Below are 23,264 nucleotides of genomic sequence, written 5' to 3'. Positions count from 1 at the left end.
CCCCCCCCCCCCAAAAAAAAGTTGTCAAGAAGTGATGGTGTTCACCTTTAATTCCAACACATGGGAGCAGCAGCTAGCCTGGTCTACACAGTGAACTCCAGAGTAGCCAGAGCCACAGGAGACCCTGGTTTCCAGAAAAGCCAGGGTAGCCACAGATCAGGACAGAGGGGTGACAAAGGAGGCTTGTATGGGACACAGAATGGGGCACTTGAGTAGCTGGTGTGCACTGAACACTGTGTGTCTTGGTTTTCCTGGTGACAGGAGAGGCCCATAGACTCACCCCAGCTCCTAGAACAAGATGACCATGGTCCCAGCCCCGCAGCTGCCAAGAGCTGTGTGAGGCAGCTCTGTCTGCACAGAGAGGCTGATGGGGCCCTGGAGGTGGCCCTGGGTGCCCAGGCTAGAGAAGGTGGACTCCAGGGTGGAGATCATGCTGTGTTTGATAGTGATTTGAGGACACCACAGTTAATGGTGCAGATGGGAGAAAAGAAAACAAGAGAGTAAGACAAAATGGTGGCAGAAGTGAGAGTGGGGATGGACATGGTGGGCAGAGGGCAGTTGGCAGTCGGGGTGGCAACAGGGAAAGGGCGGGCAGGATGAAGAGAGCACAGTGGAAGGTGGAGGAGGAGACAGGAGGAAGACATGAAGGAGGAGATGGAGGGGAATGAAGGCGATAGAGGAGGAGGGGAGATGGAGATGGAGGAGGAAGAGGAGGACATGGAAGAGAAGATAGAAGAGGAACAAGAGATAGAAGAGAAGGAGGAGATAGAAGAGGAGGAGGAGATGGAGGAGGGGAGGAGGAGATAGAAGAGGAGGAGGAGATGGAGGAGGAGATAGAAGAGGAGGAGAAGATGGAGGAGGAGATAGAAGAGGAGGAGATAGATGAGGAGGAGATAGAAGAGGAGGAAGAGATAGAGAAGGAGATGGAGCAGGAGATAGAAGAGGAGCAGGAGGAGATAGAAGAGGAGGAGATAGAAGAGGAGGAGGAGATGGAGCAGGAGATAGAAGAGGAGCAGGAGATAGAGGAGGAGGAGATAGAAGAGGAGCAGGAGCTAGAGGAGGAGGAGATAGGAGGAGGAGGAGATGGAGGAGATAGAGGTGAAAACAATAGGGCAGATGGCACGTGGCAGTGCTTGGGAGGAGGGAGTTTGAAAGAAATGGTGGAGACGATCACTGGAGGTGAGAGAGATGAACTCTGGTCTAGACTGAGACTGGCTTCCAGATGGAGATCGACCCATACCATTAGTCAGTTCGGGCCCTGGAGAAGAGTCTGGCTGGCCTGGTGCTCCCTGGTACCCAGCCCCAGGCTCAGTTTCCTCCGCACTGAAATAGCCAAGACCTTGACTTGAGTCGACTTAGAGGCTATGATAGCTGCTAAGGGTCCCTGTAGCCTCATCTTCAAGTGGGAAGTGGGGGTCGGGGAGGCCACAGGTGCAGACAGCAATTCAGCCTGGAGCTAGGGCCCTGTGTCACTAGACTGCAGACAGGGAGCTGGCAGTGGTTTCATGAGCCGTCCACAAAAAGGGACTTTTTGTTTCTTCCAAACTTATTCTGTGGCTGGCCTCTCCCCTACCCTCGTGTGGGGTTCCCCTTTAGAGACTCCAAGAGGATCCACCTAGGTCTGGCCTGTCAGCTGTTTGTCTCTGGTTGGCCCTCTATAGACCAATGATTTACTGTCTCTGTGTGAATAAAAGGAATATTTTATCCTAGGGACAGAATAACAGATCCACAGAAAGCTCTTGACGTAAAAATCTTGTGTGTTCTGAAAATCTGTATTTCTGCCCCTTTCTAACAGTCTAGGAGTAGACTGCTAGGTGGTACCGTAGGTAGATGGATGGATGGATGGGTGGGTGGATGGATGGGCGGATGGATAGGTGGATGGATGGATGGATGGGTGGATGGATGGATGGGTGGATGGGTGGGTGGATGGATGGATGGATGGATGGATAGGTGGATGGATGGATGGATGGGTGGATGGATGGATGGGTGGATGGGTGGGTGGATGGATGGGTGGATGGGTGGGTGGATGGATGAATGGGTGGGTGGATGGATGAATGGATGGGTGGGTGGATGGATGGATGGGTGGATGGATGGATGGATGGGTGGATGGATAGATGGGTGGATAGATGGATGGGTGGGTTAGTGGGTGGGTGGGTGGATGGGTGGATGGAAGGATGGGTGGGTGGATGGATGGGTGGATGAATGGATGGGTGTGTGGATGGATGAATGGATGGGTGGATGGATGGGTGGATGGATGGATGGATGGATGGAAGGATGGGTGGGTAGGTGGATGGATGGGTGGATGGATGGATGGATGGATGGATGGATGGATGGATGGGTAGATGGATGGATAGGTGGATGGATGGGTGGATGGATGGATGGATGGTTGGATGGATGTGTGGGTGGGTGGATGGGTGGATGGGTAGATGGATGGGTGGGTGATTTCTTCTTCTAGTTGGGTCCTCATCCCAGGATGAGCATCTGGTGCCACATCCTGAAAACCCTCAGGGAAGAGCATCTCCCTTTGTTTCTGTCAGTTTCCAGCCACCAGCTCATCCTGGCATTGTACTCTGAAGATAGCATGGTGCACCGTCTACCTGTTAGCCTTTACCAAATCTATGTGCATATTGGTAGGGCTCAGGATGAAAGCCAGGGTCTTGCCAGGCAGCTTTGCTGGGCAACAGTCAATTTTCATTGTCCACTTGAAGTAACCAAGGACCACCAAGGAAGGGCGTCTCAGTGAGGGACCGTAGCTGTGGGCCTGTCTGTGAGGGATCACCTTTGTGCTTTGCTATTGTTTGACTCAGGGTCTCTCTATTATGCGGCCCTGGCTATTCTGGAATTCAATCTGTAGACCGGGCTGGTCAACTTACAGAGATCCACATGCTTCTGCCTCCTGAATGCTGGGATTAAAGTCATGTACCACCATAACAGGCCAAGGAGTTGTCTCTGTTGTGTTACCCTAGGTGGGAAGAAGCTTGGTACATTGTCCCTGGATTTGTGTCCTGAACTGTGTGAGTGGAGAAGGCATGAGAAGGGGCTTTGGAGACAGCTCAGTGGTTAAAGGCAACCACAGTTCCCAGTGACCACACCAGGCAGTTCACAGCAACCTGTGACTGCAGCTCCTGGGGGAATCTGCCTCCCCCTTCTGGCCTGAGCAAGTATTGCATGTACACGTGCAAGACACTGACCTACTCTCAACTACAAACAAAACAAAAAGAAAAAGAGTGAGGGAAAGTCGCTGAGCTCAAGCAACTGTGGGAGCCGGGTAATTATGAACCCCTTCCCTCCAGTTCTTTTCTTTTCTTTTTTTTCGAGACAGGGTTTCTCTGTGTAGCCCTGGCTGTCCTGGAACTCACTCTGTAGACCAGGCTGGCCTCGAACTCAGAAATCTGCCTGCCTCTGCTTCCCAAGTGCTGGGATTAAAGGCGTGCGCCACCACTGCCCGGCCCTCCAGTTCTTTTCATCTCGGTATTTTATTCCAGCAACCGAAACGGGTCCCACTGCCGCCCTTGCCTCAGCTCTCAGTCTGTGTGTTCACAGGGACATGTGTGAGGTCAGAGGTCCTCAATTCCTTTCACCCTATTTGTTTGAAGATTTGTTTAGTTTTACTTTATGTGTTTGAGTGTTTTGCCTGCATGCTTGTCTGTATACCACATGGTAACCTCAAAGGTCAGAGAGGGCATGGGATACTCTGAAGCTCGACTTACAGATGACAGTGAGGCCCCAGGAGAATGCTGGGAACCAAACCTGGGTCCTCTGCCAGCACAGACAGTGCCGCAACTGCCGAGCATCCCTCTAACCCCAGATCCACCTTTTTGCTTATTTGTTTGTTTGAATAGAGTCTCTCAGTAGACCTCATCTCACTGATTAGGGCCAGGCAGGGTTGCCCAAGAGTTCTCAGGATCTGCCTGTCTCCCAGTCCTCAGCACTAGGATTTCACAAGCTCACCTCAACAGCAGACTTTTCTCATGGGTTTGGAGGATTCAAACTCAGGCCCTCCTGCTTATCTGAGGACTTTACTGACAGAGACTTCTCCCAGCCTTTGTGTTTTCTTTCATCTCCAAACTCCACCCAAGCCCCAGCCAGCTTGTCCATCTGCTGAGAGATCAACCTTTTGCTTGAAGCAGCATGATTTGGCCATGCTCACGGTTTGGCCATGCCTGTGGAGTCCATGACACAGCCACGTAGACTATAAGGATGCCATATCTTCTTTTGTGCAACTCTGCAGATCCTTAAGCCACTCGAGCAATTTCCTGAGATACTGCCAAGCAGGAGGGAAAACCAACTCATTAAGACTTGTGTAAGCCATGGAGGCATCCATGAGGCGGCATGCTCTTGGTACTTCCCCTGGAGCCTTCCGTTCCAGTCTGGGGCCTCAGCAGTCCCAGAGGGAACCCTCTCCTTCTGCAGAGCACCTTTTGGGTTCTTTTCTGCTCTGGCATCCTTCACTCAGCCCATGAGCAGAACAGACCCTGCAGGGGGTTTCTAAGAGACACAGAGAGATGAAATATTGACTCTTGCAGTCCTTGACTCTCTGTGTGTTTGTGTTTGTTTGTTTGTTTGTTTGTTTAAACAGGATCCCTGTGCAGCCCTAGTTGGCCTGGAACTTGCTATGTATAGCAGGCTGTGCTTGAACTCACAGAGATCCCCCAGCCTCTGTGCTAGAATGAAAGATGTGACTACTATACACCACTCTCACTGTACCTTCATCCTGGCTTTGTGCTTTATATCAAGATAGCTGGCAATTCTGGTGGAATATACATCTTCCTTGTTTCATTCATTCATTCATTTTATTTATATTACACTGTAGCTGTCTTTAAACACACCAGAAGAGGGCATCAGATCCCATTACAGATGGTTGTGAGTCACCATGTGGTTGCTGGGAATTGAACTCAGGACCTCTGGAAGAGCAGTCAGCACTCTTAACCTCCTAACCACTGAGCCATCTCTCTAACCGATCCTTGTCTTTCTTTCTTTCTTTTTTTTTTTTTTTGGTTTTCCTAGACAGGGTTTCTCTGTGTAGCCTTGGCTGTCCTGGAACTCACTCTGTAGACCAGGCTGGCCTCAAACTCAGAAATCTGCCTGCCTTTGCCTCCCAAGTGCTGGGACTAAAGGCATGCGCCCCCACTGCCTGGCTCCTTGTTTCTTTGTTAATTAATTAATTTTGGCTTTGTTTGTTTGTTTATTTGAGACAGGGTTTCTTTGTGTAGCCCTGGCTGTCCTGGAACTTGCTCTGTAGACCAGAAACTTAGAATCCCCTGACTCTGTCTCTCAAGTGCTGGGACGAGAGGCATGTACCACCCCCACCTGGCTATTTTATTTTTGATTACATGTATGAGTGTGTCTCTGTACATACCAGTTCCCGCAAAGGCTAGAAGAGGGTGGAGAGTTCTGTGAGCTACAGTTACAAGTCAGCTGCCCGGTGTGGTTTCTGGGACCTGGATGTTGGTCCCCTGCATGGGCAGCAAATGCTCTTAAGCACTGAGCCGCCTCCAGCCGTCTGTCTTTGGAATTTTTGCTTCCTGGTTTCTAAGGACCTGAAAGCCACCCTGATTCTGGATTTTTCACATGGCATCTGCCTTTCATTTTTGAAAGCTTTAGGGAATTTATGTCTATTCTTGGGGTTCTGAAATGTCGCACAGCTATGTCTGCCCATTTCTATTCATTCACATGAAACTCGTGTTCTTTAGTCCTGGTTCTTCCTGCCTTCCCTATCACTGTGATAAAATATTCAATAAAAGCCGACTCGAGGGAGCAAGGGTGTGCTTGGCTAATAGTTCTGGGCCCATTGCTTTAGGGACGTGAATGTTTTTACAGCTGGAGGAGATGCTCATACTATGCCCAAAGTCAGAAGAGACAGTGAAAGCATGCATGCTAGGGCACTCACTCCATTGGATACTAGCCTAGAATGCTCTCTCCCATAGTGGGCAGGATCCCAGCCTAGAAAACAGTGCTACCCACAGGATCGCAGTCTAGGGAATGGTGCCACCCACAGTTGAGAGGATTCCAGCCTAGGGAATGGTGCCACCCACAGTGGGCACGTTTTTCCCACCTTAATAAAAATAATCAAGGAATTCCCTTGCAGACAAACAGACAGTGGTCTCCTGGGTGATTCTAATTGTTAGGCTGACAATTATCTTTAACCATCACACCTATGTATTTAATATTTTTTTTTTGAGTTTTGAGTTGCATCTAGACCAGATGACAAACATTCTAACTCCAATCTGTAGACCCTCTACCCTCTAGCCACAACCCCAACTGCTCCCTAGGAGATTGTAGACTGGGGGTGGGCTTGCAACAGAGACAAAGGCTGAAACTGAGGTGGACAGGTCCCACAGGAGTTCCAGAGCAGGCCAATAGGCCGTCAGTACTCTTTACTGCTTGAGATATAACCCAGGGCCTACAGTCAGCCACATCTTCATCAGATCAGTCCCATCTGAGTTCCCATCTTGTCCCCATCACATCAGGTATGATATGCACACAATACCTACATCTAAGGTTCTGGGGCAGGGGCCTGTGTTGGGGCTGTTGTCAGGAGCCCGCTGAAGCAGCTGGACTCGGAGGATTAGAGTTAGGAGGCTGGGGACTGCTCACTTCTGGAGTCTCTGCTGCAGCAGGTGATGGCTCTAACTTGTTAGCCAGGTGCCCCTGGCTTTGTCTCTGTCCCCACACTGCGTGACTCCATGTCTTTCCCACTCCTCTCTAGCTTGTCCTGTCCTCCATTTCTGGCTGTCTCTGCCTGCCTCTCCCATTTGCACTGATTCCCAGCCTCTGCTCCCTGGCTGACCTTTCCACTCCATGTCCCCAGACTCCACCTGGCCTCCTCCCCTCCCCTTCCTTCCCCAATGCTTTATCCCCTGGGTATCCCATCTCTTCATCCTTGTGTCTCCTGTCCTCTTCCTCCCCCACATCCCTTTGTCCCTGCTCCATCCCCTTGACCACGTTTCCTCCTCCCTGGTCGGTGCTCTGTCCCTCCTCACCCCCGTGGTGTCCTCTCTCCCCTCTGTCCCCTTCCCAGCCTGCAAGCGTAAAGAGCAGGATCAGCAGAAGGAGAGGGCTCTGCAGCCGAAGAAGCAACGCCTTGTGTTCACAGACCTGCAGCGCCGCACGCTGATTGCCATCTTTAAGGAGAACAAGCGGCCTTCCAAGGAGATGCAAGCCACCATCTCGCAGCAGCTGGGCCTGGAGCTCAACACTGTCAGCAACTTCTTCATGAACGCGCGTCGCCGCTGCATGAACCGCTGGGCTGAGGAGCCCGGTGCCACCCCTGGCACGGGGACAGCCACCGCCACCTTTTCCAAGGCCTGAGCCTTCCGCCCCCACACTTACCCCAGCCCCGGGACCGCACACGCTAACCCCGGGGAGCAAGGGGCCGTCCCTGACCCAGCCAAAGCAAGCCCTACTCCCACCTCCAGGGGACAGGGACCCCCCGACCCCCCTCCTGCTCAATTTTGGACTCCAAAGGGACCCCAAGGGTAGAGTGGGTCAAGAATCAAGCACATCTTACAAACAAAACCCGGGTATTTAAAAATGATTTTAATAGAGAACCCTTCTTTCCAGATCTCAGACCTCCTCAAAAGGCGGGGGTGGGGGGCAGGCATCTGCTTGTCTTCCCCAACTTTCTCCTCCAGGCCAGGTCTCTGTCCCCTTGTCCCCTCCCCAAGAACTGAGACCCATCCCAAGTGGCCAAAACCCGACAACAAGCTGGATCCTTACAGCACCCCATGCCCAATCCTGCCCTCCAAGCTCTGGCCCCACCCCGCAGGGTGGCCCCTCACAGTAGAGACCCCAGCCGCCAACCTGACCCCAGCGGCCTGGGTAGCCTGTGCCAACAATCCCCTGCCTTAATGCCGGGGAGGGAAGCTGTGGGGAGCCCCCTGTCTCCAAGGAAACGGTGGTAGATGCGAGATGAGGACTGCTCCCGTGGATGCTGCCATCCCAGCACCCCTGGCTGAGTTCACCATAAGCACCTTGCTATGTGAAGAATGCTACACAGGGAACAAGGTCGCCACAGAGCAAACAAAGATGACACCCCAGATGTCAGGGGAGGGACATCAGATTCCCCTGATCTGGGGCCCGCCATGGAGGCGCCATTGGTGTCTCTTGGATGCAAAGTTCTGGAGACCTCTGGAATTCATCACCCAGTTTGTTTTTTTTTTTTTTCAGTTGATCGGGGTGCATGCCTGAGTGCACCTCAGAGGACATTCAGGGGTGACACCTCTCTCTGAAGAGAGAGGATGAAGCTGAAAACTGCTTGCTCCATTGTTTTGCCAAAAAAAAAAAAAGAAAAAGAAAAGAAAAGAAAAGAAAATGTACAATGGGGAAAGGTCAGAAGCACCAGGGCCACCCCTCTGCTCAGCTCTGTCTGGGTGACATTTCAAGACTGGCCTGGCAGCCATGTCCCAGGAGGCTGTCTCTTCCCTTTCCCCTCTGGGGTTCAAGATCCTGGGAATCCCTCTCCACTGAACCCTACTCCCATGAGCCACCAACCTCCCCCTGCCCCAGTTTCCCTAGAGAATGCAAGAGAACTTTCTAGTGAGAAAAAGAAAAAGGAACCTCCCCCATCCTGTAAAGGCTACCTCATTGAGCCCACGCTGTGAATCGAAAGATCACGTCTGATACCAAAGATTCCCCCACCCCTAAGGGTTTGTGCTGGAAGCCAGGGTGTCCCCACTTTCACCCCATGGCTGTCCCCCACCCGAGAGAGAGAGAGAGAGAGAGAGAGAGAGAGAGAGAGAGAGAGAGAGAGAGGGACAGGAGGACAGCGAGGTCGGCGAGTGCCTTTTTATTGAACCAAAGATGTGTGTAGAGTGTCCTCCGTCCTCAATGATTTGCTGCTCTCCCACAGGAGCAGCTAGGATGGATGCTTCTAGAACCTTCGGGTGTGAGGCAGAATGCTCAGAGTGAAGAGAGTCCCCTGTTCCTACTCATCAAGTGACAGGTCTCCCCATACACAGCAACACCTACACACCCATGCTGGCAGGTACATGCAAGCTCACATGTATACATACACACACACACACACACACATACACACATATACACACATACACGCACAGCTGGCGAGATGGCTCAGTGGTTAAGAACACAGGCTGGTCTTGTTATGGACCCAGTTTGAGTTCCCAGCACCCACATGGAGACTCACAAGCACCCATAACACCAGCGCTCTCTCCTGGCCCTCCCAGGCACCCACACTCACATGCACACACTCATATATGATTAAAAATATTTGTTTTGTTTTTTGTTTTTGTTTTGTTTTTCAAGACAGGGTTTCTCTGTGTAGTCCTGGTTGTCCTGGAACTCACTCTGTAGACCAGGCTGGCCCTGAACTCAGAGATTCTCCTGCCTCTGCCTCCTGAGTGCTGGGACTAAAAAGGCATGCGCCACCACTACCCAGCTAAAAAACTAAAAAATTTTAAAACAAGACACCCACACACACACCCACACACACACACATACACAGGTCAGCACCCTCTTTAAGCCCAGATGGACTTCCATCCCTCCATCTGCCCTTCTGGTCCGTACCTACCAAAGATCTTTCCTACACAGGGAACCCGCAGTCCAGCACAATTCCTTCTAGCCTTTGACAATTCTCTCTGAAATACCTCAAAATATTTAATGTATAGTTTATGTGCTAAAAAAAAAAAAACCAAAAAACAAAAACAAAACAAAAAAATCTTAGCTAGTTTTGGGATTATGTGACTTGAAGCTTTATACCGTTAAATTATAATTTTGCAAATAATGGCATGTTTATCTCTGACCGGTTCCATGGGAGATGCATCAAGTGTCAGGGCAGCAAAGCCAGTGGTCTCTGGGAGGGTGAGTGGGGGGACTGATGGCCTTCACAGATTTCCTATGTACAAGAGTCTCTTAGGAAAGACAGGAAGGCGTGTGCGCGCACATGTGCGTGTGCAATGGCTGTAGCTTCCCCTGGCTTGTTGTTTTCTTGTTCTATGGAGTCGTGTCTTCTAAGAGTATTTATGATTCTATGTGTTCTGTGTTCAAATGTAATTTAAGAAACAACAAAAGAAAAGTGAAATCCAAAGAGGTGATGGTGCTTGATTGACACATGGCCCGAATACTCTGAGGTCATAACTGCAGGGGCTGGGCACGGGGCCACGCCCATGGCTGTGCTTCATTCAGGAGCAGGTTGGCCTGTCCTGTGGCTCGGTTTCTGTCCCTACCCTGACTAAGGAACTGTGTCCAAGCAGGTGACAAGGTCCTGGGTTAGAAAGAGGATCCTGGAGCAAGCCAGACCTAACACTGATGCTTTCCTCCTCTCAGCCTGGCTGAGGGCCACTGCCTCTGTTGCTGGGTCTGGGTTGAATGTGGGTGACCATCCATTATCGTGGACTCCGTCCCTACCCCCCAACCATGTGGGTTTCACGTTAGCATAATTTCCCCAAGCATCTTCAAAACAGACAACCAGGAAAATTCATGAGTGCCCCCCAACTTCCCCAGATACCAAGAGCCTTCCCAAGGCCCACTCATCTCTTCTGGAACATCCTTAGCTTCCCTGGCCATGGGGTATCCAGTTTTTGCAGACACCTGGGGACCCTGGAGAACAGGGCTCCTCCGTACCCCCTGAAGTGGAGAAAGAAGGTGGGCATGGGCCAGCCTGGGCTGCCTTGCACTTCTTGCCCCTTCTCTCCCCAGCCAGGTCTCAAGGATGCAGCCAAGAGTTAGCTTCAAACAGCAGGCCCCATACGGCAGGACTGGGGTGGAGGTTAGATGTCCCCAACTGCGGGACTGCACCCCAGGGTTCTGGGACATGTAAGCCTAGATGTTTTGCCTTATTCTCTCAAAGTGGTTCAACCAAAGCTTCTCTCGGTTGCGCACCAGGCCAAAGGGTGGGCATTGGTGGGTTAGATCTGTGGGAATGGCAGAATTGAAGGCCTCCTGAGTATTTTCAGTGAAAAACAGAAAACAGGGCTGTGTGTGGGATCATTTGAAGGTTCCAGACCCTATAGGAAGACTGAAGGGCAGCCCTTCTTACCCTAGCCCTTGGAGGACAGGCTTGAAAAGCTAGAGGTAAAAAGAGAGTGAGATAAGCCGCCACCACTGTTAACCGCGGCTGTGCAGTCTTTTCTCTGTCTTCATAGTTTCCTTCCAAAAATTGCCTAGCCATTCAGTTACATATTTATATATGTGTGTAGGCAACTGTGGATTGGTAGATCTGTGAAAAACAGGACTCTGTCAACCAGATCGCAGCAAAGCACCGGGGGAGGAGGAAGAGGAGTCTGGAAAACTGGACTCTGCCAACCAGATGGCAGCAAAGCACGGGGGGGGGGGGGGGGGGGAGGAAGAGGAGCCTGCCTTTCCCTCCTCACCCCGTCGACTACAGAGCGCCCCCCACTCTACCTTTCTCAGGGTCAGGTCAGAGCCTGTCAGTCAAGCTGACTGAGTTGGACCACATCAGGTCCTGCTTCTGAGATGGCTCTATTCACTGCTTCAGTGGAGGGAGGCAGCCTGGAGGAGGAAGGGGCAGGATGACACTAGGGTGCAGTTTAAACCAAGGTTGGTATGGGGTGAAACTATAGCTTAGGCAGAGCCTGATCTCTTCCTTCTCTTTTTCAAAAACAGAAGACAAGGAGTAAAAAAAGCAACAAAATATCTTCCTGCAATTAAATGGCTTGACCAGTAGGGGTCAGTGTTTTGATTTTGTTGTTGTTGTTGTTGGGTTTTGTTTGGTTTTGTTTTTTGTTTTTTATCCTTGGGAAAGAATGTTTCCTGGATTCTGATAAAAGAAGAGTTGGAGAAGGAGTGAGCCCAAAGAAGCCCTGGGGCCAGAGGGACCCTGTTTTATTAGAAAAAGGCAAGGATGTGGCCCCCTCTTGTCTGTGGATGCTGTTTGCTGACTGGCTATGCCTGCTGCTCTAGAGCAGGGGCAGCTGTTCACTTGAGCTGCGTGGAGATCTGACTTGAAAGGGCACTGATACGCACTCCATGGGAGACGGTGCCTTGCTCCTCGCTAGGGCTCCGCTCACTCCCAGGTGACTGTTGCATTGTCCTGGATGACTGGGAATCCCCTAGGGATGGGCTTCTGGTCAACTGGAGGTGTGGTTGTGTTTCTTTCTGGGGACTTCCAGCTGGCTCGTCCTAGAGGAGGCTGAATCCCTCCAACGAGGAGGGCTCTTCCGGGATAAGGATGACCTGACATCCATACGTTCTGGCTGGCTTGCCAGGGTGTATTGTGAAGCTGCACTGTAGAAAGCCTGATCCTCAGATGAGGACAGCGGGAGCTGCCCTGACATGGCGCTTGTGGTAGTGGGTATGGTGGCCTGTTTCTCCACGGCCTGGGAGCTACTAGCATTGGGGTGGACCTCTTCCTGGGACCCCTTTCCTAAGTACTGACGTCTCTTCTTAGCTAGGATGGAGATCTTCCGTGGATTAAATATTGAATCTTTGTTTTGTGAGGGCATGTCTTCTTCAGATGGGTTCGGAGACTCGCAGACTGTGTCCCCACAGAATTCATCTGTGTGCGTCTGCCTGCGCAGGATGGTGCCCTGGGTGATGAGGTTTGCATAGCCCTCACGGTGCGAGAAGGCATAGCTGGAGCGGCGCGCCGGGATCCCGCGGCGAAGATGCCTCATGGCCGGCTCCACGATTACTTCTTCACTTGGGACCTCCTCTTCCTCCTGCAGCATGCGGGAGACAACAGGGGACAGCAGAGCTTTAGGATCACCTGCACCCCAGCGGGTGCCCCTCGGAGTTTCCCAACCCTGGTCCAGCCAACTGGGGTCTGACCTGGAAACGGTTCTGGACCAACAATCAGAGTTCTTCACAAGGGTTCACTAGAGGCCTACAAGAGGGCTCGGTGGGTGGAGACAGGTGCAGCCAAGCCTAGTGCCCTGTGTTGAATCTTGGTGACCCACATAGTGGGCAGAGCAAGCTGACTCCTAAAAGCTGCTCTCTGACCTCCACACACCCCACAGCAGGGGCTACTCACTGAGGCTACCCAGCCCACGCTTATACTACATAAAGAAATGTAAATTTGAAAAGACTCCTTCTTGGCAGGTAGTCTGAGGCTTCGCCCTGTATTTTGTCTCAAAAAGCCAAAATTAGCAAAAAATTTCAAATGGGATCATTAAATTTTACCATATGGGGCTGGAGAGATGTCTCAGCGGTTAAGAAGAATGTTGACTGCTCTTCCAGAGAAGCCAGGTTCGATTCCCAACACCCACATGGCAGTTCACAACTGTCTTGAACTCCAGTTCCAGGAGTACCAATGCTCTCCCCTGGCTTCTGTGGGCACCCGGCCAGACAGAACATACATACTTTTTTTCAAAAGTACCATCTCAGCCACTATAAAGATGGTTTCTGGAGCTGAGCACATTCAGAAAGCTGTGCAACTGCTGCTTCCAGAACATTCCATCACCCCAAAGGCAGGCTCATCCCTGTGAGAGGCCATCCATCTCCTCCACAGCCTTTGTCATCCAAGACTCCACCTCCCACCTCTGCAGTTCCCTGTTCTGGACACTTCCTGTCATAGAGTCCCACACTGTGTGGCCTTCGTGTGTGACTCTCTCACTGACCAGTATGTCTCAGGTCCCTCCACCCTGTGGCCTAACGTCAGAGCCATGTTCTTTCTGGAGACTGAGTAAAGTCCAGCACATGGACAGGCCACATGTGCCACTCCACAGAGAACAGTGGGACTTAAAAGTGCTTCCAACTTCCCGTTTTACCTAAACCATTCCAAGAGCTGTCTTCTTGCCTTCCTGAGCTCTGAATGGCACAGGCAGAAACCTGAGGAGTTCCCTAAGACAGACACAGTGCTCAGGGATTTGCCCCCCCCACCCCCAGGAGGATGGGAGGGATCTGTCTGCACTGTTCCCAGGACACAGAGTCTGACAGCTGAGGGGTGGGGAGGGGGAAGCATTCCCCAGCTCTCTCTTACCTTGGGGCGCCGTTTAAAGACAGTTCTATGGATCATGCGCAAAGCCAGCATGGGCAGAACGTTCAGGGTCACATTGAGTACAATCAACAGCAGGCTGGAAGGCTCTCGGAGCACATTGTAGTCAGCAACTGGGGGTGAAGCAGATCGTGGGGCCTGAGTACGGGCCTCCTGCCCCTCCCCTCAGCCTCAGGACACTACTCCCTTCCCCCAGATGGTGCCAATGGGAGCTCACACAGAAATGGGAAGGTCTTTGGTGAGATCCTGTACAACCATAGACTCTGAGTGAGGCTTGTCATGACCACATAGGAGCTGAGGCTGAGCACGACAGCGCCCACAAACAGGAGCGTCCAGTACTTCACGATAAGCATAACCTGAACAGGGAGCCAGGAGGTCAGCACTGGGAAACAGGAGGCAGGATGCAGGGCCCCGGCGGTGTTGGGGCTCTGGGGAGATCGTCTAGGGCAAGGACATCAGTTCCAATCTCCAACACCCACATAGAAGCTGAGAGTATGGCCGTGCATGCCTACACCCAGCGTTTGGAGCAGGGGTGTGTGGAACAAAGAAAGATCCTTGGGGCTTGCTGGGCGGTACAGCCTAATTAGTTGTAACCTCAGTGGGAGAATCAGTCTCAGAAAAACAAAGTGGAGTCCTGGGGAGATGGCACAGGGGATAAAGTATTTGCTGTGTAAGTCTGAGAACCTGAGTTCAAATCCCCAGCGCCCTCACAAAGCTGGTTGCTGTGTGTGTGTGACAGCAACTGGCCACTTTTGACTAAATGGGAGGCAAAGACAGAAATCTGGAAAGCCCAAAACCAGGTAGCCAGATCCCATACACAGCAGTAACATTTCCTCCAAGACTACAACATCCATCCTGCAGGAAGCTCCTTAAGTCGGAAGGAAAGGAACAGGAAGAAGCTTCAGGAAATCCCTGAAACTGACCAGTTTACTAGGCCCCTCCATGCCAGAGTGAGCAATAGACGCTGAGAGTCCCCTCAGGAAGCCAGGATGCAAAGACGCTGACACCATCCAAGCTGCCAGGAAGAGGTTTACGACAACCAAGCCACCTGGAAGGACTCTCTCCAGCCCATTACCCTGCCTGCAGGCAGGCTGTGCAGTGTGCTCCAGGTTCCCAGCTTCAGGAGCTGTCACCCATGCCAGGGAGGGCTTTGGGAGATGCAGCTGTCTCTGAGTCATCTCTACTCCTCTAAGTAACCCCAGTGAACCTCACTGGCTCACCATACCGGACCTCAGTGTTATCCACACTTTGGTCGGCCATGGGTGACCAAACCTGCTTGCGGTGAGCGAACGTGTGTGGTGCATCTCCTTGAAGTCTTTTCACACAACAGCAGCAACAAACGAAGTCCCTCCCTCAAGCAAAATTAACATCCTTTGACTTCCGTGGTACATGGTGCACAGGCACACTATGCTGCACATACCACATACATGCTAATGGCTTTTCTGAGTCAGGCATGATGACAGACACCTTTAATTCCAGCTGTGAGAAGGCATTATGCAGGCAGGTCTCTTTAAGTTCAAGAACAGCCTGGTCTACAGAACTAATCCAAGGACAGCCAGGGCTTCACAGAGAGACTCTGTCTTAACAAAACAAAACACAAAACAAAGCAAAGCAAAGCAAAGAGCACTGGCTGCTCTTGGGTTCAGGTCTTCAGCACCCACATCAGTTGTCCCTTAAGCAGCTCCAGGAAATCTGACAGCCTCTTCTGGCCTCTGTGGGTACTGCATGCATATGTGTGTGTACATCCACACACATGCACACCTGCACATGAGTTAAAAGGAAACGAATTTTTTTTTTTTTTTTTTTTTTTTTTTTTTTTTTTTTTTTGGTTTTTCGAGACAGGGTTTCTCTGTGCAGCCCTGGCTATTCTGGAGCTCACTTTGTAGATCAGGCTGGCCTTGAACTCAGAAATCTGCCTGCCTCTACCTCCCAAGTGTTGGGATTAAAGGCGTGTGCCACCACTGCCTGGCACAAATCTTTTTTTATGAGGCTAAAATAACAAGTCAGTGCCAGACAGAGGCCTCCATGGTTTCTTGGGGTTCGTGGCCCACTTACCTCCAGGGTGACTGACAGTAGGCTAGATATGGCCACCAGGACCCCAAAGGACTGGCAGTCGCTGGAGCTGCCCATCGTGGACATGTCAGAGCTAGTCAGAATTGTTACAAAGAAGTTGATCAGGGATGTGATGGTGCCGTGGGCGATGGCTTGCATGAAAATGTAGTAGTTGAAAAGCTCGTCTTTCTGGCCGGCCATGTACAGCTCGGGCATCTCTAGGCTCTTCTCTGCGGTCACATCCTGAACAGGAGGTGAAGGCTTTTAGGGGAGTGGGTGTGGGGGCTTAAGAACTTCTCCAGGAGCTTAGCATGTGGTAATATGTATTCAAACAAGACAACCCAAGCTCCCTCCCCCAACCTACCCTATCCCCACATAAAAATTAGATGTGAGATGAAACTGCCTTTGTTCCCAGTCTCACAATCCAAAATGTTCCCTGTGGTCCTCTCCCGTATTAGTGCCCTCAGGCAGGCTTACTCTGGGTAGTTCAGGATCATGGGTAGGAGGAACAGGACAGAGCCTTCCTTCCGGTCCCCCCTCCACATTACACAGAAGGCTGCAGGACTCTCTCCCACAGGAGGACCCCCTCCTACAGACCCCCATGAGACAGAGCTCTGGAGTGAGCAGATGGCCTGCTGTGGGTAGAGATAGGACACAAGATGCTGCACCCGCTCACCTGCTCAAACAGACCAATGTACAGGACTGGAAGTGTGGAATACAGCAGGTTAAAGAGAGCCAGGAACCAGCCTTCATATAGGGGCTGCAAGAGAGGGAGACCTCACCATGTTAGTGGCTGCTGCTGGGACAGGCTACAGCAGGGGGTGGGGGGTTGGACACTGAACTCTTGACACTTTGGAGGCTCTGCAGGCAAATGGAGAGAATGAGCCTCTGGAGTGTTCTAGAATCCCATCAGGCTTGACTCAGACTAAAGGAGCTAGAAGCTAGAGAGCTAGAAGAGACCCAGGGACAGCTCCTGGTGCCAGACCTAACAGAGCTAAGATCACCTTTGGGAAGCCAACACAGGAGGATCTCCAGTTGGAGGCTAGCCTGGGCTACAGTTGGTGAGCACTCACCTTGCCTAGCAGCAGCCCTGGGTTCTGTCCCCAGTGGCACATATACTGGGCATGAGGTTTTGAGCACAGTAGTAGGCCAGCACTCCACCAACTGAGCTACAGCCCCAGCCACTCATTTTGCAGTCCCGAAACAAGGCCTAACTAATAACCTCACTTTGTTGTTTGGTTCTCAACACAGGTTTCTCTCTGTGTAGCTCTGGCTGTCCTGAAACTGGCTCTGCAGACCAGGCTGGCCTCAAACTGAGAGATCCTCCTGCCTCTGCCTCCCGAGTGCTGGGATTAAAGACCTTTGCCACCATACCTGATCTGCCCAGGTGGTCCTTGACTAGTGGCACTCCTCCTGCCTCAGCTTCCCATGTGTTGGGATGACAGGCATGTAACAACACACCCAGCTTGAACTCCAGCCTCTGGGCTGCACCAGGTGGCCCTCACACCCCACACACCTGTGCAGAGAAGCCGTTGAATATGGAGAACCATATCTGGGACATCATGCTGGCCACTGTCTTGTAGAAGAAGTAACGCAGGAACTTGCAGACTCGCATGTAGGACCAGCGCCCATGCACAAGGAGCAGCCGCTGCAGGTAGCAGAATTGGGCCAGCACGTAGTCGCTGTTCTGAACCGCCTGCATGCCCTCCTGGCCCGCCAGCCCTACACCAATGTCCGCAGCTGCAGGGCCACAGCATTTTGTCAGCCATCGGGACCCAAACCCCAGACTGACTCCCCTCCACCCAGCCGAGGCCTGCCACCCACTCTTGATCATGTTCACATCGTTGGCTCCATCTCCGATGGCCAGCGTCACCACCTGCTGGTATTTCTTCACCAACGCCACCACAAGGGCCTTCTGCTTGGGCGTCACCCTGCAGCAGATGACAGCCTGGCATTTGGAGGCCAGGTCTACAAAGGCCCTCTCCCGCCGCACCTCGGGGCTCTCGCGGATCTTGGAGGCGACTGCCTGGGACGTTGCCAGGGAGGGCCCAAAGTATCTCCACATCTGGGAGATCCTCCGCGCCTGGAGGAAGTCTAACGCGGACACACCCGGCTCCTGGGTGGCCTCATCCACCACTGCATTCTGGACCAGGGCTCGGGGCTCCTTGCGCAAGGACAGGAGCAGCTGATCCTGGGTGTCAGGTGTGGGGGATGGGATGGGGAGAAGGGGCTTGGGTCACTAGGCCTGCATCTCTGTTCTTGGCTTGTCCTCCATCCCAGGTTTCACCAACCGCTTGCTCCTCGCCCCCAGTGACACTCACCAAGAATTCTCCATTGATAACCAAGGCCATGTTGTGGTGGGTCATCATTTTGAACGCCCTCTGGTGTATGTTTTCGCCCCAATAGTTCTCCAGTAAACGACTATAAGGAGATAGGATGGACAGGAAAGTGGCGACATCGTCCCACCCAGGGGAAGCGTGTGAGGGTGCAAGGGAGGTCACCTGCTTACTTGATGTCCTTGTCTTCCAGAATTAACATGTTCTCCGACAGCAGCTGGCACGCAAAGCCGATGTTCACTGCGGTCTCTGCAAATCCAGCCAGGTTGCACGCGCTTCGGCTCAGCGCCAGATCCTGGAGCCCCACACTCGCACCCAAAGACCCCTCCCACCACGGAACCGTCCATCCCTTGTGGCCTCCTTCCCCCCCCCCCCAACACCCATTTCCTGGCTGGCTGTAGTGATTGGTCCAGAGTGGGTGTGTCTTAATGGGGATGGCCAATCAGAGGTGGCCCTGGGACTTTGGGCTGTTGGGCCTGGAGAGCCTGACGGTGCTGGGAATGCGTATGGTACCCGGGGAGGTGGGATGAAGGCCAGGATCCTGAGGCCCACCACACTTTGAGCAAACATGAAAATGTCAAATTTATTTGAAAGAAGCAAAAAAATCAAGAAGAAAGCAAAACAAAAAGTAACCAAGAATTAAAACTTCAAAAATTGTCAAAGTGGGCGTGCCTATACATGGGTGCGAGAGAGGAACCCCAGGACATCCCTTCAACGCTGACCTGGAGGTCACTTTAGGGTAGGCGTGTCTCCAGGGGTGTGAAGGGGTCCCCACCCAGTTGCGTGATGGTCACGACGAAACTCATCGGGTTTGCGCATGGCACGTGTCCCACTCCTGGGGACAGTGCCAAGGGCCTCGTGGCCAGTGGGACAGCGCCCAGGTGCAGCACATATTCTGGGGCAGCAGAGCCGGGGACCCACCTGTCTTGTCCCCGGTCAGCACCCACATTTTAATGTTTCCCTTCTTGAGGCATTTGATGGTCTCAGGAACGCCATCTTGCAGTTTGTCTTCAATGGCTGTGGCTCCCAGCAGCTGAGGGAGGCCAGCGCAGGTTCAGGAACCAAGGCCCAGATGAAAGGAGCCCAGCTGGCCCATCCCCACACCTCCCCATCCACCCACCTGCAGGTTCTGTTCCATCTTATTATACACATGGTGCAGGGCCTGTGCGCGGTTCTGCAGCAGGAGGGTGGCCTCCTGGTGCTCAGGTTCCCACTCTTTGTAGGCATCCTCCGCCACATCCTTGTAGGCCAGGCACAGGGTGCGCAGGGTCTGCTCTGCAAAGGCCTGCAGCAGCCGCGACCATGAATAACCGACCCTATCCTCAGGGTCCCCCAGAGTCACGGTGCCCTCAGTGCCTCTGAACGTTTGCTCAGACAGCACCCTCTCTGCTACCACCCTTTCTGGTCGTGGTTTGACTTGATAGCTGAAGCTAGCCTGAGTTCCTCATTCTCCTGCCTCAGATCTCCAGTGCTGGAATGGCAGGTGTGTGTGTGTGTGTGTGTGTGTGTGTGTGTGTGTGTGTCTGCTCTCCAGCTGCTCGGTGAATTCTAAGGTCCCCCACCCCAGTTCCAGGACTTGTCCTAATATTGCCATGGGGAGGGGACACTTTTGACACCCAGAATTCTGAGGGCTCTCCCTCTCTGTCCCTCAGGTAGATCTGAACATGTTCAATCCTTGAGGCCGGGGTCCAGGGAAAAGGGTCCCACTGACTTCTCATGTCCCTCTATCCTGCTATGGCCCTGAGAGCCTTGGGCCATGGCTGCTGGCTTATGGAGTGGGATGGTGGGAGGTCAGGCATGATTGTTTCACAGTGTCTTTTTGGGACGGGCACCTCAGATAGGTTTGTGTTCCTCACTAGACTTCAGTTTACCCACCTACTCCATGGAAGGCTGACCAATCTGATTGAGCCCCTGGACTCTGGGTCTGCATTCAGAAGGATCGGGATCCCCTCTCTCCACAGCAGAGAAAGACACCCAAGAACCCCCAGCAGAGCCCTTGGGCACACAGACAAGGATGTGCCAGATGGTGGTGGACTAGGCAAAGACTGTTCCAAGTGGGAGAAGGCCCCTGAAGGCGGGGCTTATGGCTGAGACTCAAGGAATGAAAGAAATGAGTGACAGCCTTCATCAAGGGGCGCATGCGCGCGGAGGGGCTGCCCTCACCTGAGCTCAGAGAAGGTGGGAAGCAGAAAAATGCTGATTGCAGGGACAGGGAGGAGAGGCCAAGGGCTACAGGCCAGCAGGAGAGGAGCCTCATCCTCAACACTGAGACAAAGAAACCCCGCTTCATCCACAGAGGAGAAATCAAAGAGGCTCTCAGAGTCTAGCCATAGCTGGGGAGGAACCAGGTGAAGGGGTGTCAGAGATCAGAGCCCAACCCACCCTCAGGGTGTCCCTGTGTGCAGCAGAAAGATGCTACAGGCTACGGCACCTCTCAGCTTCGGTGTACGGTCAGGAGCAGAACAAGGGAAAACATTTTGTGTGATGAACGACCCTGCCCACATGTATGTGGCTGCCTCTGAGCATGTACACACTCACACGCATACGCGCACACCAGCCTCCCCCAGCAGGATACTCACAGCCAAGACTTCCTCGGTGGTGGCCTCCATGGCACCCTTACTGTGAAGACGCTCCAAGATGACGGTGTCAGCACCCTTGGTATAGAGGCAGATGGAGCCCTCTGGGTTTCGGACTGTGAAAGGGGGAGGGTAAATGTGCTGTCCACATGCTCACTGCTTCAAAGCACAGGTCCGTCGGGAGGGGCAGGGCGTAGGGCTCACCCAACACTGACATCCGTTTGCGAACGCTGTTGAAATCCATCATGGCCAGAACCTGGTAGACCCGTTCCTCCCCTAGCTCCACTACGGTGATGGTGTCCTGGGTCCGAGACAGAAACACGTAGCCAAAGTTCCGGGCAGCGGTGACCAGTGCCTCCTCATCAGGGGAGGCAGCCTGGTATAGTAGCTGGTCTAAAAGACAGAAAAAGGATGGAGAGGCACCACCTCCCAGCATCGCGTCCCTTAGCAGAGGATCACAGGGCCGGTACTAACCACAGCTCTGAGGCAATGGGAAGCCATAGTCCCCGAGAGACCAAATAAATGGGCTGAACAGCCTCTGGGCCCTGGTAACTTGAGTCCCAGCCCAAGAGGCTGTGCTGTGTGAGTGGATCCCAAAAATGACAGGAGGAGAAGCAACGTGTGTCTGGCCACTCACTGTCTTTCTCCTGTACCATCACAGTGTGGCAGATGGCCAGCAGACGCCAGAACTCTTGTACTGCTCTGTCCCTCTGGCCTTGCACCAGGGATTCCAGCTCCTTATTATAGAACTGGAGTTTGCCATCAGCGAATGGGTTCCAGGCATACGGGTTCCGCTGGGAGACAACGGGGCACAAGGTCAGGCAATCTACCACCACCCCATCCAGCACACTCACCCTGCTCCAGCGAGGCAGGATCCACAGAGCTCACCTTCCGGAGCGTCCCATGTTCATCGTCTGAATCTGGGGAAAGAACTCTGCTTTAGGATTCAGCTTTTCCCAGGAGGCCACACTTAAGGATCCTCTGGTCTCCACCCCAAGCTCAGGTTTCCAGGGGACATGGTAATATTATCAAGCTCAGAACCACATGTACCATGGTCTGGTTCTTACTCCAGATGTTGGTCCCCCAGGGCAACCTCACTAGGAACTTGGGGGGCAGGGGACAGGGGACATGTGGATGAGGGCATCACCATAGATGCAGCCATTGATGCAGCACTTCTTGAAGGTCATGATGTTCTGCGTCAGTGTCCCGGTCTTGTCTGAGAAGATGTACTGCACCTGGCCCAGTTGGTCATTGAGACTGGTGCTGCGGGCCTTGGCCGGCATGTCCAGCGGCTCGTAGTACATATTGAGGTCCCAGTTGATGAAAATGCTGTTGCCTAGGTAGATGAATTCAGCGCTGCAAGCAGCCAAGTACGTGCTCAAGTCAGTAATGCTCCAACTGCCACACCCTGTCTGGAGGGGCATCCCCCAAGCCCTGCCCTGGAGCTCACATGATAAACATGGCCATGGGCACCATGACGCTGAGCAAGATGAGGAAGCCCCAGAAGATGAAGAAGGACTCCATTGCCTCCGAGTGCTTTTGTGTCGATGACATGTAGTGATGCTTGGCTTTGAATTCTTTCACCATGAAGGTGAAGCCCAGTGTTAACAACGTGGACATAATTACCAGGGATATGAAGATCTGTGAGAAGGATGGAGATGGGTGGGAGCAGGAAGACCCCAGAGACCTGGGGATCCATTCAGGGGGTGCCAGGTTAAGGAAGGGAAGGCTGGGAAAGAGGGTCTCTCAGGGTCTCAGTCCAGCTATGGAGCTCTTTGTCTTTTTTTTTTGGTTTTTTGAGACAGGGTTTTTCTGTGTAGCCCTGGCTGTCCTGGAACTCACTCTGTAGACCAGGCTGGCCTCGAACTTTGCCTGCCTCTGCCTCCCAAGTGCTGGGATTAAAGGCATGTGCCACCACTGCCCGGCTGGAGCTCTTTGTCTTTAATCCAAGCTGGGCTCTGAGCCCTGATCCTCCTGCATCAGGCATTGTAAACATGACACAAACGAGCCCAGTGTAGGCCTGTCACCTCTGTGCTACCCAGGCACAGGCAGGGGCATGGAAGTTCAAGGTTAGTCTGGATATATGGCAATGAAAATAAGTAGGAGGAAGAGAATAGAGGAAAAGGAGGAAACAGGGGGGTCCAGGGCATCTGCAGAAGACTGGAGCCATTACTTCATGCCTAAGAGACCACGCAGGTGCTCCTGACTCCTTACCAGGACCACCAGCTTGTTCATCATCAGGTCCAGCTTGGTCCTCTTCAGATGAATCTTCCCACAATTCTTCATGATTTTTGTGTCTAAACCTGTAAGATTAATTTCTATCTGTAATATCCCTACCCATCATTCAAATACCCATCCATCCATCCATCCACCCACCCACCCACC

General features: G+C 52.6%; 2 protein-coding genes across 5 annotated transcripts in view; one reads left to right on the top strand and one right to left on the bottom strand.

Annotated features, from left to right (window-relative positions):
- Onecut3 (one cut homeobox 3) overlaps positions 1-8,266 on the top strand; it is a 20,290-nt gene extending 12,024 nt beyond the window's left edge. Inside the window, exon 2 of the mRNA XM_031349434.1 lies at positions 7,022-8,266. Coding sequence (XP_031205294.1) covers positions 7,022-7,311 — 290 coding nt within the window. The 3' untranslated portion in view covers positions 7,312-8,266. The remainder of the gene's footprint in view (positions 1-7,021) is intronic.
- A 3,495-nt stretch (positions 8,267-11,761) lies between these two features.
- The window catches only part of Atp8b3 (ATPase phospholipid transporting 8B3), a 21,444-nt gene continuing 9,941 nt past the window's right edge, over positions 11,762-23,264 (bottom strand). For 3 of the 4 annotated variants that reach the window (XM_031349896.1, XM_031349895.1, XM_031349897.1), the window contains 18 exons: positions 23,094-23,182; positions 22,330-22,520; positions 22,027-22,235; positions 21,768-21,799; positions 21,517-21,673; positions 21,084-21,272; positions 20,883-20,995; positions 19,424-19,588; positions 19,225-19,336; positions 18,477-18,552; positions 18,289-18,388; positions 17,792-18,158; positions 17,484-17,707; positions 16,644-16,727; positions 15,971-16,210; positions 14,133-14,271; positions 13,901-14,028; positions 11,762-12,641 (listed from right to left, as the gene is read on the bottom strand). In XM_031349896.1, the coding sequence (XP_031205756.1) occupies positions 12,051-12,641; positions 13,901-14,028; positions 14,133-14,271; positions 15,971-16,210; positions 16,644-16,727; positions 17,484-17,707; positions 17,792-18,158; positions 18,289-18,388; positions 18,477-18,552; positions 19,225-19,336; positions 19,424-19,588; positions 20,883-20,995; positions 21,084-21,272; positions 21,517-21,673; positions 21,768-21,799; positions 22,027-22,235; positions 22,330-22,520; positions 23,094-23,182 (3,206 nt within the window). In that variant the 3' untranslated portion in view covers positions 11,762-12,050. The remainder of the gene's footprint in view (positions 12,642-13,900; positions 14,029-14,132; positions 14,272-15,970; positions 16,211-16,643; positions 16,728-17,483; positions 17,708-17,791; positions 18,159-18,288; positions 18,389-18,476; positions 18,553-19,224; positions 19,337-19,423; positions 19,589-20,882; positions 20,996-21,083; positions 21,273-21,516; positions 21,674-21,767; positions 21,800-22,026; positions 22,236-22,329; positions 22,521-23,093; positions 23,183-23,264) is intronic. The other variant, XM_031349899.1, reaches the window with a different exon arrangement.

The sequence above is a fragment of the Mastomys coucha genome, unplaced genomic scaffold (genome assembly GCF_008632895.1).
Source record: "Mastomys coucha isolate ucsf_1 unplaced genomic scaffold, UCSF_Mcou_1 pScaffold4, whole genome shotgun sequence".
In the NCBI taxonomy this organism is placed as follows: Eukaryota; Metazoa; Chordata; class Mammalia; order Rodentia; family Muridae; genus Mastomys; species Mastomys coucha.
Note: the sequence above shows the minus strand (reverse complement) of the source record. Positions and strands in the feature narration are given on the sequence as shown.